The 17,742-nt window shown below is 36.5% G+C and overlaps 2 protein-coding genes across 2 annotated transcripts; both read right to left on the bottom strand.

The window, feature by feature from the left end:
• Window positions 1-2,839: 2,839 nt before the first annotated feature.
• On the bottom strand, window positions 2,840-8,059 carry LOC144421038 (uncharacterized). Its single transcript, XM_078111151.1, has 5 exons — window positions 7,601-8,059; window positions 4,339-4,566; window positions 4,076-4,246; window positions 3,586-3,700; window positions 2,840-3,203 (listed from the first exon to the last, which is right to left on the bottom strand). The coding sequence occupies exons 2-5, from the start codon at window positions 4,495-4,497 to the stop codon at window positions 3,175-3,177; spliced, it is 474 nt and encodes a 157-aa protein (XP_077967277.1). The 5' UTR covers window positions 4,498-4,566; window positions 7,601-8,059; the 3' UTR covers window positions 2,840-3,174.
• Window positions 8,060-11,401: 3,342 nt separating this feature from the next.
• On the bottom strand, window positions 11,402-15,719 carry LOC120342915 (uncharacterized). Its single transcript, XM_039411962.2, has 4 exons — window positions 15,623-15,719; window positions 15,324-15,379; window positions 14,838-14,963; window positions 11,402-13,283 (listed from the first exon to the last, which is right to left on the bottom strand). The coding sequence occupies exons 1-4, from the start codon at window positions 15,700-15,702 to the stop codon at window positions 12,472-12,474; spliced, it is 1,074 nt and encodes a 357-aa protein (XP_039267896.2). The 5' UTR covers window positions 15,703-15,719; the 3' UTR covers window positions 11,402-12,471.
• Window positions 15,720-17,742: the final 2,023 nt, after the last annotated feature.

The raw sequence follows: 17,742 nt of genomic DNA, 5'->3' as shown, positions 1-17,742 counted from the left end.
TTATTTTAATTTTTTTTTTACATTTTATTTTATTTTTTTCATGTTTTTTCACGACTATTTTTTTATTTTACTTTTTTTTATTTTTTATTTTCAATTTCACGCGTGACAACGATGGGCCACCATAGTTAAGGAAAACGCCATGCTTTCCATAATAGGGAGAGGTCTGTCAGCCTGTTTCGATAGAAAGTCATATCTACCTGTTTGTGAGGCAAATTTACGACTCAGCTTTGCCCGAAGTACGGCCGAGATTGCCATGGCTACCAATTTAGTCGGAATTTCGATTTCTGTCCCGCGATTTGAAAAACGCTACCGTAGATAGTGTGAGCCCAAATTAGTCGTTAGATTAGGGTTAATGCAGCTGCTTGGATAAAATGGCGACAATACCATCAGTTTTAACGCTAAATTATGATAACGCCAAAGACTAGTTCCATACAGTCTCCCTGTGCGCCTGTCAGTGTTTTCGTCTTGTTTCGTGATTTGGGTATGGATTGGATGATTTAGCTTGCGATTGAGTTTACCTGTAGTCCTGGGAAGACGGTAGGATAGACTAAGCCAAAATTAGTTGTCAAGATTGAAGACTTACAGCGATGCAACACCTGTCCATGCCTGGCCCTATCCACACTCTAAAAAATATTGACTCAAATTTGACTCAACGAGCCTCCTACTCTTTCAAAGAGTCAAGAAATATTTGACTCTTTACTTGAGTCACGCACATGACTCTTCTTTGAGTTAAATTTATCCCTTGATTGAGTCGTCAAAAGAGTCACGCACAATGACTCTTTTTCGAGTCAAATTTCCGCTTCAATAGAGTCGTCAAGAGTCATGTGCGATGACTCCTCTTTGAGTCAAATTTATCCCTTGATAGAGTCGTCAAGATCATTTGCGATGGCTCTTTTTTGAGTCAAGTTTACAACTCGATAGAGTCACCAAAAAGTGAGTTATTGGTTTCCTCTCCAATTCCCCCAGCCCCATTTCAACTTTCTTAAGTTACCCATGCATTTACCAAAAAAGCAGAAATTAAATATACCAAATTTTTCTTGGAAAAGAACTTCAAAAACACTCAAGCGTGAGCGCATCTGCATTTTCGGTGATCGCTAATTGTGTTGCTATATAAGGGTATAAACAGCAACACAATAAACAATCACCGAAGATGCAGACTAAACCACAATCACCAATGAACAAAAGAAAATGAAATAAATTTCACAGAAAGAAATTATAATGAAAATTATGACCCCAGTGTTTGCTCACATCGACGACTCAAAACTGCAGTGGCCTATGTCAAATTTTGGCGATATGAGACAATCGCTTTAGAAAGTTCCGAAAAAAAATCTCATTTTGAGATGAACATCGGGCTATAAAATCTGCATTTTTGAACGCTAAAAAGAGACGATGCATAATTCGTGTATACATATCGATTTTTTATAAAGTGTATAAACTAACAAGTCGTACTCTGACATGATGGTTTAACATAGGGCCAAATCAGTATAAAAACAAAATAAACAAAGTGGACACACAAAAACAAGAGAGCTATGCTCAAATATATGGACACGTAGAGTCACATAATTTTGATGACGTCATAGCGAAAAAAAAAGTAATAGCCTTCTGGAGAAAATTTTTATCTTTAACCACTAAAAATTTCAAAGCAATTGGTCCAGTATTCGAAGAGAAAAGCGACTTTTTAAAAACGTGTCAAGCGGTACTGAGTTAGCAGTCAGGCAGCATCTTACCTGTACACTGTAGGCCATATACGGTAATTGATCACAGAACAGTTGTTCCCTTGCAAATTTTATGTTGTTTACATTTTAGGACAGATAATTGATCACAGAACAATTCTTCCCTTTCAAATTTTATGTTGTTTCCAGTAGACTCTCATCAAAATAAACAAATATAGTAGGCTACAAGTGCTACAACGCTTGCATTACTGCACTGGTAGGACCGTGAAAGAATAAGGTACGGTAATTTCATTGTGGTAAGACACCGGTACCGGCACCAGTACCAGTATCGTACTTACGTACTGAGCTACCAGTACCGGTTAGCAGTCAGCCAGCATCTTACCTGTACACTGTAGGCCATATACGGTACCGTAATTGATCACAGAACAGTTGTTCCCTTGCAAATTTTATGTTGTTTACACTTTAGGACAGATATTTGATCACAGAACAATTCTTCCCTTTCAAATTTTATGTTGTTTCCAGTAGACTCTCATCAAAATAAACAAATATAGTAGGCTACAAGTGCTACAACGCTTGCATTACTGCACTGGTAGGACCGTGAAAAAATAAGTTACGGTAATTTCATTGTGGTAAGACACCGGTGCCGGCACCAGTACCAGTATCGTACTTACGTACTGAGCTACCAGTACCGGTACCGAACCTGTAGGTCTGATATTCCGTTCCGCATACGATAGGCTATAAAACTTGCATTGCAGCATTAGTAATACTGCGGAAGGAATAAGTCAATTTCACTGCGTTACGGTACCTGTATGGCAACTTACCAGTACCGACCTACAGTAGCTGTAGTACTGAGCAAGACAATCGATCGCGAAACCGCTTGAAATAAGTGTAAAACAGTGTTCCCATGAGTAAAAATAAATACCGCGAAATTTTGTATGAAATATCATATCTCATAGGATTCATATAAAATTTAAGAATAAACAAAAGTAATAGCCTTCTAGCGAAAAAATTAATCTTTAACCACTGAAAATTTCAAAGCAATTGGTCCAGTATTCGAAGAGAAAAGCGACTTTTTAAAAACGTGTCAAAGAACAACAAGAACAAGAACAAGAACAACAACAACATAATATTGAAACGATCGTTATGTCCACTACGTGTCCAATTACAAAGGGTGGCATCAGCACATTTTCATTTTGAGCCGTCTATGTAGGATCATTTTTTTTTTTTTTACACAAAGTCCAATGCAGCCAACAATGAGGCCACTGAAGGTTTGGGATCCATGCCGAAAAGAATAGCTTCAAAAAAATTGAAGAAAGTTGCCAGTTTTTCATAGTACTCAATTCCAAAAATCCAAAACGAAGCGAACAGTCTATAAAAAGCCAGCAATGATGAATTTCCAACTGGCACCACTTTCTTGTCAAGAATTAAGAAGAATTCCTCAGGATGAGATTTCGGACCAATGACCAATAAAAATGGCTGTCTCAATGATGGAGGCTTGGTTTCAGCATAATATCCAACGTTGCAGCCGGCCTGAATAAAAAAGAATGAATAAGTTTCCAAACGATGTCATCACTTTGAAAATTCATTCAGAAACATGTCACGTTGCATCTGCTATGGTATTTTGCAAACAAGTTAGGAAACAGAGTACGCACCCCTTGAAACTTAAATAATGCCCACTGCTCTTGTCCTTTCCTCCCCTTTGTGTTGAGAGGTGGCAAAATCTTCGATAGAACTAGAAGACTCTTTAGTCCATTTAAAAAGTGTCAAGTACTCGAAATATGCTCTCACACAAAAAACATAGATATAATAAAGCTATTTCACTGCCGCCCAGTTGGAAATGTGGCAGAGATAGTTCTAAGTCAACCAGTATTTATACATAAAATATCAGTAATATAAAGCATAAAGCACATACCATCATCACACTGAACACAATCCTGATCCATTTTAAGAATTTTTTGAATGAGTGGTGGAAAAATTTCCATAAACTTCTTACACTCCGGGTAATTCATCTCAAATTCACAGTCAATCTGAGTCCACAAGAAGCACATGTAAAAAAAAAGATGCTTTCTATATCCGTACTTCTTAAAAATATCTTGATGTGATGAATACAAGGGGCTCCTGAAGAATGCGAACCAAGATGGCGGACATCGGAATGTAATATGTGTACTAGGTTAGAGTTAGGCCATAATTTTAGGTACAAATACTACGGAAGGACTTGGAAGAACTCATAATAGGACTAAGATAACGAAAATTGGAATTATATTTATCGCCCAACCCTAACCTGTTACCCATGCTACGTTCCGATGTCCGCCATCTTGGTTCGCATACTTCAGGAGCACCGAATACAATAATAAACAGCCTATGTACATTGCACTTTACATCTAGATTTATTGCTAACTTACCAATCCACCCTCATAAGCATCACAGAACCTTGGGTACTTTTCTAAAATGTCAGTTAAGGTCATAGGCTTCAGCTGTATTTCAAGCCTACGATAGTCATGACTTTCCTTCATTATGTTATATATTTCTGCCTTATTGTCCTTGTTAGGTGTGGTTTCTTTCAGCCATTTAATCTGAAAAGCAATATGCATATAAAATATTCCAATAAAATACTAGCTGCGGAGAAATAAAAATTACCACCTATAAAAAATAAGAAATTTCCCACCTTTTTCAGTATAGGGCTATCGTCTTCCAGAAGTGAGGCATCCAGTTCAACAGTACTCCCACTGGTGTCAGCATCTTCGCTACTCTCAAAACTGGAACTACTTGCATATGTTGAGTGGCTTCTCTTTTGTTTTTTATACATCTTATCTTCTATTGCCATTTGTTTTCGTAAAGTTTTGAGCTTGTTTTCTATAAAGCCGGAACCACGAAGAGGATCATAATAATGGCCCTAAAAACATTTTTAGCAATTTAACAATAACAACAAAAGAGCCCTAATGACAAAGCTGACAGAGAGCAGACTCGCAGTAAACACAGAATCATATTTAACACTCATTTTGGCAACTTCAGAAGAGAGGAATACAGCCTTAATGACGAAATATTGTGTACAAGATTCATGAGATTAAATAATGCCTTGTAGGGAAAGCGAAATTATCTCAAAAGGATAATACGTGCATATCCGGTTGTTCCCTCTAACTTTAACTTCAGCTTTGGAAATTCCTCGACAATTGATTTTGCGAGATCAACTTTCAATGCAGATGGCGGGTAGCTAATAAACAATAAAAAATGTATTATATCAAACGAGTAAACTGCAATTGTCAAAAGCCCGGATCAATTAGACCCAGAGCATAACACTACAAAAATAGTACCGGTAAGTTCCCATGGCAGGGTGCCACAATAATAGGACATCAAGGACTGACCATAATTTTTTTATGAAGGTGATATGTTTCTTCGCTTTTCGCTTCAAACCAGGCTCTATACCAGTAGCCACTATATATTGTGAGAATGAGGTTGGTCGGATTATTCACAGATTATTCACACTTTCGAAGGATCCATTGCCAGTTTTTAATTCCTGGTCATAATCTGAAGAACTATAAAAGTTGAAGCACTGATCCACCTGATTTTTGAATGCTAAAGATTTGCAAATATTCTTAAAATTACATATAACATGTGCATGTTTTTTAAACACATTATGCCTTGCTTCATAACGCATACAGGACATGTTGCTCATTGGCCCGAACATAAGAATACATCTCGGATAATGTACCAAATGATGGTGCTTGTTAATTAGTTTTACATCAGGAAACAGTTCCTTGAAGAGAGTATGGTGAGAATAAATCAAACTTTGCAACTGATTCAATTGACCAAAAGATACAGATGATGTAAAAACCAAATCCATGATTTGCAGGAGAAGCAATATCAACTCCAGGTGCAAACTATTTTCGCCCAAAACATCGGCAAATATCAAAGGAAAATGACGGATGAGACACCAAGTTTGTGCTGACTTTTGCTTCAATGTGCCATCTGCCTTGTTTCTAAGATTACTTTCCACAATGTTTGCAGAAGGTTTGTTTGCATTTTCAATTATTCCAAAGTCAAATGATGATAACCGTGAATTTATCTCCTGCACAGATAAAAGTTTCATTTCGTATACCAAATGATGAAGCACTAATTTTATTTCCTTTGGGACAATGCCTTCTAGTAAGTCGTGCATAGGATCAAAACAAAAATTTTCAACAACATGAAAATATTTTGATTTCAGGAAAGGCGATGGATGAGATATGCCTTGTGCAGGAAAATTACCATTGTCAACAACTGACTGGTAATCTTCGGCCTTTCTCAAAACAAAATCAGACTCCATAAATTTTTCCTGAATGTCTTTGCGCTCAGCACAGCATAATCTACAAAAGTATCTTGAAGATGGAGATTGAAAACCTAACATTGAATGAGCTGCTAGTGTGTCTGCTGTGACCATTGATATTGTGCCACGTAAAATAGTACCGTCATCTAATAATACACCATCTTCACTTTCAAGTTGTTTTAACTCGTCGAAAAAAGGTTCGAGAAGTTGTGAAAATCCATATTTTTTAACATCAAGAGAATAAGCAATCGCCAATAAATGAATGTTTGATAGAGCAGAGTTAACTTTTCTTGGAAGATTCTGTATAGTACAATAAAACAATGCCAACTCATGAACTTTAGTCTTGGATCCAAGAGGATTCACAACTTCAACATCATCATAGTAGAGTTGAATTTGCAACGCTTCAGGAAATTTTTGATAGAGCTTATGCGACTTGAATACAGATCCGTCACAATAAGAACCAATATAATTTAAAGACTCTTTTGGGGGTTTTAAAAATGCTTTCAGGTTAGCGGAGTGTTGTAGCATTTTTTTGATAACTTTTATCATTGAAATGAACTGAAATGATTCAGTCACAGCAACTGACATGTACTTTGCCGAATCTTTATCATACCGCTGATCAATTCTGGAACCAAGAGCTACTTCTACAGGGGAAATCATATTTAGGACTTTGGAGAAGTAATTATTTTGTTTATAAATGGTATCCATTCTTTCGATATAATTTAATGTTTTTTCGAAACCAACAATCACTACGTTCAAGAAAGCATCGGTACCGTCATTAGCTTGTAGTGATGAATTCCTTATAGAATGTATTAGGTAGACTTTAAAATCCAACAAAAACTCTTTCAAAAAGGTCAAAAAAAGTACCAGCGTACATTCGTTAATTCCACTCTTGCATCGTAACTTCAAAATCAAACCTTCCACGCTCTTCAATAATAAATCTTCTGGAAAGTGACTCTCATTAGCACTCATATCGGGCATGTCATGAATTTCAGTTGATTCAGGAATTCTCAGATCTGTATTATCAGTTGTCTCACGTCGAGATTCTAATACCGGTACTAGTTGGTGGAATTTTTTCACATGCCGTAAAAAATTGTCAAGTCGAGTAAAGGTTGTGCAACATTGATTTTGAGAACAAGTAATATTTATATATTTCGTCTTTGACGGATTATGTTGGTGACGTAAATGAAGTGATAGTTCATCTGTCCCCCTCATCTTACATTCACAACCTTCCATTGGACACGCATAAAAATTCATTATGAGGCTCAAAAGGGCCTAAAACAAATAACAGTATATATACCAGGCCTATAGCTGTGCAAGCAGTGTGATAAAAGTTCCTGTACCAATTTAACACTGCAATGAGTTATCGGTAACTGTTTAAGAAAGAAAGAGATGGCAGACTGACATAGGCTAGTTGTACCGGTACTGTCTTATAGACCCTGTAACTTGAGCTTGAACAGCATGTAGCCTACTTCAGACATAAAGTTAACTTAACAGTCAGACAATAGGCCTACCGGTAGCTTAGGCCGGCAGATCTAACTTGGCTCAGTAGCCAGTTGTGCTATACTGCAGTTCATGCTCATTTCGATAATCTTATTTGAATCCACTGCTAGCAATCACTTACCGACAACGGACAACCTCTCCAAAGCTGTTAGCACTGTCAGAATGTAGCAGGTGAAAGCTAAATTCCATCTGTCATAACAGCAATTCACTTTGTAATCCACTTGTAAAAAAACAACGACCTAGCCTACCCCATCCAACTGTCCTATTGGCCTCTCACGCAAAATAAAAATCCCAGCATAATATATTTAACCGTAACTGATAGGCGACGCAAGCTGCGAGTGGCCATGCTGCATGATAACCTCCGGCCGAAACAACCGCCGTCGACAACGCGAGAGGAGAAATGACGATTTCCCCGCCAATTCTACGCTTCGCCGGTTCCAACTTTAAAAAATATACAGAGAAATTAGCGGCGAGAGAAAGAAGGCGGTCGTCAAACGAGAGAATATTTGACTCAAAAACGAGTGAGAGTGCGAGAGAAATGACGCTCGAGTCACGATTGAGTCATTTTGTTCCTAACTCTTTCGAATTAATCACGCGATTGACTCAAGTTTTTTTAGAGTGCATTGACAGTAGTTTATCTTTTTCTTGAAAGGCGGGGAAATTTTAGTTGGCTCTTAGTTGGCTTGAGGCCAATGAATTGCTATACTAATGGCAGACAGAATTCAATAAGTCTGACTTAACCCAACCTGAATTAAGATGACGTAATCAAGAAAAACAGATCTAATAAGTATTGGTGGGGCAATAACAGGATAGTACCAGGAATGGCAGAAAAGGTTTTGAACTTGTGCAGTTCTCTTTGACAAAGGAACAGGTAGATTTTTGAATAAGGTCACTCTCCCTTAACACTTTCGATGCCAAGATCAGTTTTTTCAATTTTACCGTTCCGTGCCAAGGTGAAAACGAGAGAGTTCTCTCCTATTCATTCTCTCTCGTATTTAGTTTTTGATTCATCGGGAAAGGGGCGAACCTAGCGGTGTCATCAGTTATCGTTCATTCCGACACTTCAGTCGTAGGTGAAAGAACTCACCTACACACGCGTATCTTGTCGGAATTGCTCTCTCATGCTATTATAACATAAGTTGATGATAACTTGTCTTGATCTCTCATTGCGATAAAGATTCAATTCGAACATTTTATTCAGCAATCAGAATCATTTTATTATACGAAAATATCAAATTTGAACAAAGAAAACAAAATCGTTTACTAGCATAAAAATATATCCTTCATTCGCTATATATTCCAATAACATTAATAATGGCCAATTATTGTCACTCACAAGGATAACATATTGCAAAATAAACAAAGTAGTCACATTGCATATTCATACAACTGTAACACATATGTATCTCTATGACCTCGTCACCATTACAATACGTCGAAAGTATTGAAATCGGCCTCTTATCTTGCCATAGTAGTGCGAGTAATTGTTCTTTTCGTATTGAGATGATTTCCCCTTTCTTTAGTTTTGTTTTTATTTCTGCTGGAAGTCCCTTCCGGTTTGCCGTGACTGTTCCCGTTATCGGTGTTTTCCTTCGCTGCAATTCCTCGGCTAATGCGACAGAGTTATAGAGTCTAAATTAAAAATGAATATTATTAAAAATTGGTTGTGATAAAACAGTTTATGCAATTGATTGATATATCCGACAATGATTCGTTATCTAAAATAGAACGCAGTATGGCGCCGAGACGTAAATTATCTAATTTGTCTTATCAATACCGAATAATCAACATACCTATCCACAAATACGTGATATCCTCTATCCAGATGACTTTCCATTAGTTGCAAAACTAAATTCGAAGTTTTTGTGACGCCGGGTGAAAGTTGTTCCAAGTTTGGATTACCATAATCTATTTTTACATTGAAAATGTATCCAGTTGTTGAATCAGCAATCGATCTAGCAATGATGCCCCATTTAACCGGTTTGTTTGGCATATATCTTCTGAATGAAACTCTTCCTTTATATGCAATCATGGTTTCATCGGTTCAGTCAGTAAACGATTCGTGGGTTCAGTCAGTAAACGATGAAATTCGAAGTCTTTACTTGCCTCGGCAAACATTTCATTCAATCTGGTATTTATAGCGAGCAAATACTTATTTGTGTTGATATTTGAACTAATATTGGCGTGCAAATTAAGTATTTCCAAATGCAATTTCAATATTCATTATACGCATCCGGTGTCTCTAAGTTGACATAATAAAAAGGTTTAAAGCTTCATCGAAATTCGTCAGTTGATCTGTCAAGAACACGATTTTCCGAAATTGTCATCTCACGCAATTTGCTACGCAAGTCGTCTCGACTGCACGTAGTCCAGTCTTCGTGGCGCCAGACACGTGATCGCTATTGCGTAGCTACGTAATCAGTACGCCATGGCTGCTTATTGAACTTGTTCATCCGACACAAAGTCGTAGGATTGCATATTTTGCTATAATTATGGTTATACAATAGCTACGGAAGTAATTCAATATGAGCTGAAAGCATACGAGGGGCTCTGTGTTATTGGTAATATATTTCCCACTAAATTACTATATCTCGGATCATATCTCACTGACAAGTAGAAAAATATATGTTCCGAATAATATCAATTTCTCACTTTATTATTTCAAAATGTAACATATCACCTCTCAGGACGATAAAATTTGCTTTCGTTGCAGATGTCCGTCAATCCGTTACCCAAAAATGATAAAAAATTAAAAAAACGTTCAAAAATACCAACATTTTGAATCATTTCATCGTCCTGCCAATAAGACGACGATCATGCATATAAAAATATTCGAATTATTTCACGGTTTAGTAATGTTTTTCTACATCTTCGTAACATGATTGATAATATTATCATCTCTCCTCACACCTTTCAATCATTTCACCGTAAAAAGTTGAAACCGTGTGTTGGCGTCAGTCGGTCTCGTACAAATTTTTGATGATAATTTGCGGCTAATATGTACCTCGGCCATGCTAAATAAGTTGATAATTTACTTCATGGCAGACCCTCCTTCCATCTTGGTATTTCTTGAATGACGCGATTGGCTGACGACGTCATTCTTTCCCCCTAACTTGACAACAAGAGAGAGAGAGAGAGAGAAGAAAAAAGACGGCAAATACCTGAACTCGACCTTCTTCTATCTATTAAACTTTTTCCGTTTCGAATGACGTATATATACGTCATTTTGCATTGATGGCACGGAACGGTTGGCGCCAAATGACGTATATATACGTCCTTGGCATCGAAGGTGTTAAAGTCTGAATCATTGGTTACAAATCTTTTACTGCCACCGAGCCCATCTCACTCAATAAATTATGCGCGTGCATGTTTTATTTATTTTTTTTATGTTATTACGGGCGAATATATTCAGTGATTTATCCGCATTTATGTATCTTCCCTTCAAACAAAGCACAGGACAAGCAACCAATTTTCCACTGGCTCTAATTATTTTCACATTTCACCAATTCCTTACAATTTGGAGAACACATGGGAGGGCGAGGTTCTTTATTTCTGACAAATTCCGTCAAACTAAGAAACCACTCGATCAATAGGTTTGATTATATTTATTCAATCTCTACATCTATCACTGCAAAAATTATTAAAACACTCGATGAATTAAAGTAGAATACCAGTAACTGACTTGAATAATTATACAATAACTGTAAGTGAATTGCATTGCTATACAATGATAGTTGCTCTTATTTGAACTAAAGTTAGATGACAGTTAAAAAACATAAAAAAGCACTAAATGAATCAAAGTAAAATTACAGTAACTGACTTGAATTACCTTGAAATAACAGTAAATTTAAGGCAGTTTATTACAATACAATCAATATCAATGAACATTACCGGACATGGGTTGTCAGACATTTGTCAGGTAGATTGGGATCAATGACAGGCAAACTTGTACTTGGGCATCGATATCAAATGGAGCGGTTAATACAATCAGTATCATTTGTAAGAAGGTTTGAAACCTAGACTTTGCCTGTCAAATGTCAGATTTCATGCTTTGAATGGGTCAAGTGAAATTTAATGAAAATCAACTATAAAATGGCTGTAATTTGATGCGTTTTTCCAAAAGTACATAAATCAAAACATTTTCAAGAGAATTTGCTAAAAGGGAGACGAACAAATCTTGTCATTTAACTGAATAATTCTGAGAACTTGACTGGGAATTTTGCCAAGTTGGGGTCAATGGGCTATCATCCGGGCTTAAAATGAATTCGATATTCCTATAAATATGTAAAAATCTATGTTATATTAAAAGCAAAAATACATAATCGAAATACAATATTCCTGGAAAACTAAAATAAATAGAAATTGTCATTCATTGATATAGGTAAACAGAGAAACGCAATTATATTGAAAATAATCACGTGATATAAAATTAATTGGGCGATTCGCTACATTACAAAAAAATATATACAGTGCTTAAAATCAACAGTTATTCATACATCCCACATATTGTTAAGATACAATCACCATGACTAGAAATGAAATATTTTTATGAATGAGCGGGGACTTGTAGTTTTTATTTATTAATCTGTATCTGCTGCATCTAACTTGATCTGAACTTCTAATCAACTGAGTTTGTGGGAGATTAAGTTGGATTAAAATTAATTTGGGGAGTTTTATGGAGAATATTTTTGGGATCTGAAGATGATTTTGGAATTCTTTGAATTCTCTTATACAATTCGAATTTTGAAATTCAAAGTTTTGAATATGTTCATGAATTTGGTAATTGTATTGATTACCATGTTCGAAACGAATTTCGTTGATTTAATTATTTTGCTGCATATTAGATTAATAGGTTTTAGAATATTCGAATTGATTTGTTGAATAGAATTTAAAAATATCGAACTGTTTTGTCATTAATTTGAAGAACTCCTAAATATTTAATAAAACAGAATGATGGCATCCCCGACTACAAGGTTGATTCAAAACACAAAATCACTTTTTCATTCTGTTTCGAGTGTTTTTCAAGTTGTTCTTTGTACTTTCTATTATTTCCCGTCTCACCTTATCACTAGGCCAATTCTCAACTTTCTTATACGCATCCATAGATTGCACAAAAAACGATTCAGCCTTGGAATAATCACCGAGATTATAATGCGCAATACCAATGTTGTTTAATAGATCCCCAAACACTCTATATTTTGCAGCGTTCGAACCAAACGTTTGATTCATCAAATCCAAACCTTCATTGTGAAACCCGATAGCTTCCTGATATTTATCAACTGCAACGTAACTAGCACCAACATTAATCAAGCATATCGCCTCCAAATTCACCTTCGTATTCTTATCAGCTCCTGATACTGATCTCAACTCTCTCAATATATCAGTGATTATTTCCAAACCAATATCTGTTGCAATCACTTTCATTTTATCGCCCTCCTCAGCCAGAGATTGAATTACACTGTAACATTTCAATGAGCAATCCGCAATCCCAACAACCGAACTATTCGGGTTCGAATCGAACTTATACAACTTAGCACAACAAGAAAGTAAAATCAATGCACGAATATGAGACGAATCAGCAATATAATCATCAACTAATTTGATTACGTCATAGACACTAGGTCTTGTTGATGACATCAGTATCGTTTGTAACTTTTCAATGCACCTCAATGCTTTATCCGGTTTTTCAAGTTGACAGTAGCATTCTGACAACATGAATTGTTGTTCCTGAGAAGTTGGAATATCTTGCAAAGTAATCAGCGCGTCCACGAACTTGGATTGGTGAATCAATCGTCGTATATTCTCTGGGAGATAAAAATTTATTTGAACTAAACCTTGACTAATTGAATCTATCTATCAAGTGTTCTTCTAAACTTTTCAATGCTTGGCATCATCGCTTTGTGACATATTTCTAGTTTTATTATAAATTTTTCGAACTGAATTTTCTTATATTCACATAAAAACAGTTAATCGTCAATATACAATGAATATGTTGAATTATGGGATAGTTATTATTAATATGCAAATATGTCTCGTACAATATCATCTAACTCAGTGCGTTCCAAAGTTGTCGGCTCCGGGAGCCACAAAATTATTTTTCATTGTTCGCGGCCAAAATTGTGCCAAAAATAGGTAAACAGTGCAGAACAAACACTTTTATTGTGCAAACACATTGGTCAGTATTTGTCATTTATCAAGCTAAAGCATGCAAAAATCACCAAGAACTTACTAAAACATGCAAAAGTCTTTTTATATTCAGTGTAAAATTTGAAACTCTTTTAAACGGAAAAAGTTCTTCCGCAAATGTAAGTGCTTCCGAACATCGAGAGTAATTACTAATATATGCAGCATTTTTTGTAATTCAGATTCAGATATTTATTTTGTCGTTTATGAAATAGCGTACACACAAAATTAAACAAACATAATAATAAATATATAAAATAAACAAACATACAATAATTCCGCAATTGACGCGGGGCCGCGAGAGACTATAAAGTAAGACATCGTGTCAGCGACACCTTGTTTGCCCGGTTGAAAAGCAGATGAAATCAAACAAACGTTATTAATTAGGAATTATAACATCATGACTTGCTGAATAACTCCAATTTTGAAAATATAAATTAAATATTGCTCGAGTCAAAAAGGGAAAAATGACTGAAGTAGTCACTTTTGCTTTGCGTCATGGTCGGGTGAGCGTAAATACAACAAAGAAACTGCTTAATAACATGACGCGATAAAGCGTAGTTAGCAACCATAAAACAGGAAAATCGTTTTATGTGTTTGGAGTTTGAGAAAATCAATAAAATTTAAATTTTCCAAGAAAAACATCAATTCATTAGTTGGAATAACCTACGCTAATAAAATCCGCATTCAATTAAGTTAATCTAAGTGGCATCTACGATGCCAAAATTGTTAGCATATATTCCCGACCAAAAGAAAGAAAGCCAGATTACGATTAAGACTGCCAAGAACATCATTAAACTTCGCTAGTTGCCTCAGCTATTCATAAAATTAGTCAATTCCGTGACATTAGTGATGGATAATGAAGCCTTTCAGTGATGTAACAATACGTCGAAAGACTTTTCTTGTGAATATTATTACGAAACAACACTAAATGCAATGCTACTAATGAGACGCGGGCCACAGATAATGAAGCCTGAGTTTGGACCACCCTGCTCTAAATCATTATCTCGCACAAGGGGGTTTTCTAGCAAATATAGTAATATATATGTCCTGTTATTGAATTGATGGTCAATTGTCGGAAATCTTATTTTTAGCTTCGCAAGTCTGAATGGCTGCTTGTTTAGGTATTGCTCCCCTAGCAGAAGTTTGTTGTGTCAACAGTTAAGCCTGCTTACCATATGTAACGAAATGCATTCCTTCGGTCAGATTCATTCTCCTAAGATAATAAGTGACGTCAATTCTCCCAGGGTTATCAGTGACGCCATGAGGGGAATGATGAGTCGGTGCCTGAACGTTCGAACCTATGAAACGAGAAATATTTTAGAAAATAAGGGGAAGTGACTCCGAAAAAAAAGATTCTTTATTCTGAGAAATCAGCGCGGTTAGAAAATTGCACAGTTTTAGGCTTGGACACGCTAGAATGAATTGTGCGTTGCTCAAAAGCGATTTTTGTTATAATCAAATTAAATGCTTCAATTTGTTAAATTGCCATGTTATGTCTGGCTATTAATGTCAACTCAATACGGGAAAGAATACAAATTACATATAAACTACGCGATCAAAAAGATTTGCTCATTTGACTGAGATCCTTGAGAATAGTTGTAGATTCATTCAAGAAGCTACTATTAAGCATTTGAGGAAGAATATGAAGTTGAAAATACCTTCTGTTGGGACGACGATCTGACCAATTTCTGCGGCCTGGATTTTAGTCTTCTGCCTGAAAATAAACGAAACCAATGTGATGGTCGGCTCATCTACATGTGATATTAAAAGTAATTGGTTGTTAATATCAAACGAAAACCAGAGTCTGGCGTCCATTTGCAGACGGCGGATCTCATTTGTAACTGAATCGAAACAAATGACCGATTTCAGCATCGCTTCATTGCCTTCACACCTGGGCGAGTCGATCCGTTCTGACTGCAAGTATACTATACCAAGAATTAAATCAGCATTTTCTTACCCAACATTGTCGCCAGCAACTCTCGTTCCTTCCTGATAATGGACATTGATAGCTGGAGGTTGCCGCCCTCCTTCAGCCATTTCGTGTATATTTGTTAGACTGTTAGGATATTTTAATCTTATTTAATACAAATTATGCCTGCAAAAATTAAATATATATTTTATAGAGATTTTCCCAGTTTGATGTTGCGTCTGCTTCTGAGCCTTTGGGTTGTTTCGGGAGATTAGCTCGGACCCAACAAGTAAACATTCACTGGAGATGAAAATTGCCTCATGATTAGGCTTACCATACGTCCCGCTTTAGGCGGGACAGTCCCGCTTTTTAGCGTCTTGTCCCGCCGTTCCGACAAGCCAGCCAAAAGTCCCGCTTTGGCGTTCAGCCTTCCAGCATATTACATGAACATGTTCTCGTTGCTGTGCAGCGCAACCTTAGCCTACTTACTGAAGTTGAATGCGTCATTTTGTTTGTTTCGTTGTTTCCCGCTAACATTGTTAGCGAACGTATCACATGTAAAATCAATTCTAATTGGCCCTGTTCGGACGTTCACATGAATGTAACATTGAACAACGTCTTTTTGAAGGTGTTATCTACAGAAAGGCATGCTTGGGCGAATAAGTCTCAATGCTTGAATACGGCAGACTATTTCATTATTCTTTATTCCTTTTGCTGTACATAAAAAAATTGAATTTGAATCATGTGTATCATTAGCGTCTATCCCTTTCTATTTTTCGAACTGAACCCGATATTTAGACAGAGAATATGCGCATGAACTCTCGATGACAATATGTCAATGAAGAGAGGGATGGCTTTAAATGCAGGCCTATGTAGTAAAATCGGAAAATATAAAGTTACAGAATCACAGCTAACGAATCGTGTCTTTGGGGGCGTCCCGCTTTGAAGTCAAAAAGATATGGTAACCCTACTCATGTTGCCACTTTGGTTTGCGATTGAGGTTACGTTAGGTTAGTCAAACGCAACTTTCAATAAAATTATAAAGCTAAGATCTCGGACCAATCTTCCAAGAATAGTATCATCTCAATATGTGAGTTTATTTCGATTTTCCATAACCATGAAGCAATGCAGGGCAAAACAAACAAATATAAGGAAACTCAGGAAAGTAGGCAAAACCCAAACAAAATTTGAGACGTGCTGATGTACGTGCCCCCTTACCCCGAACGGCAGACAACACATTTAAAAAAAAAATACACGAAAGTTAGTTCGGGCCTAAATACGTCGGTGTGAAGCTTGATGGGGGTGGGGCTATATCTATACAAGCAAATACCGCGAAGTGTGGAATACAGATATCAGTGCCTGCTCCGAAAGACTCTGATTTCGTACAGCTCTACCCAGGCTATACCGAATATCTTTGTATATTTTTTTATTGTTGCAATGCTTGTTTTCTGGTTGATGAAGGGCACGATTGAGCGCTGTAATAAAGCTTAATGTTTTAACGCTCTAGTCACTGGTGATATTTTATTCGCGTTAAGGATTGAAGATTGATAAATAACAAGTAACAGACACTGGTGTCTTCTTATCATTATTAGTAAACAATACGTATAGTATGCTACTCAATCGTGCGAAACGGCAAATAATCTACGTCATAGTTTGTAATCACAATACAAGTATTAGATAAATGCCTTTCAATAAAATTTACGAAGATATTTCTTGACCCCGGCTTCAAATTTAAGGTGATATGCCGACATCGTAGGTTTAAGAATCAACCGTACCCCCGAAGTATGTGAACCAAGATAGCGGACACCGCAACGCAGTGTGTGTACAATGTTGGGGTTAAGCCATAATTTTTTTCCAATATTCCTTATTTTAGTTCTATTACGAGTTCGGGGACTAGCCAAGTGACTTCCGTAGTATTTGTACCTAAATAATAACGTAACCCTAACCTGGTACAAATACTACGTTCCGATGTCCGCCATCTTGATTCACATACTACGGGAGTACCGAGTCAACTCTCATGCCCAATACCGAGGCCGTGATAAACATAGCGACGCATCGAAAAGTTTTGATGCAATTCAGTGACTGCTTCAAAGCCTTGTTCTGAGGGAGTGTTTAATAACATTTGATTAATCAAAAAAGTTTTTTAATTTTGTATTTTCTGCAAAATT

This window comes from Styela clava, chromosome 3 (assembly GCF_964204865.1).
Source record: "Styela clava chromosome 3, kaStyClav1.hap1.2, whole genome shotgun sequence".
Taxonomy (NCBI): Eukaryota; Metazoa; Chordata; class Ascidiacea; order Stolidobranchia; family Styelidae; genus Styela; species Styela clava.
The sequence above is the reverse complement of the archived record's forward strand: the minus strand, read 5'-3'. Positions and strand labels throughout refer to the sequence as shown.

Excerpts from the sequence above, each read along its gene's own strand:
- LOC144421038 (XM_078111151.1), bottom strand. The coding sequence starts at position 4,497 with ATGGCAATAGAAGATAAGATGTATAAAAAACAAAAGAGAAGCCACTCA. Across the intron at positions 4,247-4,338 it reads ATAGCCCTATACTGAAAAAG|ATTAAATGGCTGAAAGAAAC; the intron begins GTGGGAAATTTC and ends ATTGCTTTTCAG. Across the intron at positions 3,204-3,585 it reads TTGTGTTCAGTGTGATGATG|GCCGGCTGCAACGTTGGATA; the intron begins GTATGTGCTTTA and ends TTTTTTATTCAG.
- LOC120342915 (XM_039411962.2), bottom strand. The coding sequence starts at position 15,702 with ATGGCTGAAGGAGGGCGGCAACCTCCAGCTATCAATGTCCATTATCAG. Across the intron at positions 15,380-15,622 it reads GTTGCTGGCGACAATGTTGG|GCAGAAGACTAAAATCCAGG; the intron begins GTAAGAAAATGC and ends GTTTATTTTCAG. Across the intron at positions 13,284-14,837 it reads AATGCATTTCGTTACATATG|AGAATATACGACGATTGATT; the intron begins GTAAGCAGGCTT and ends TTTATCTCCCAG.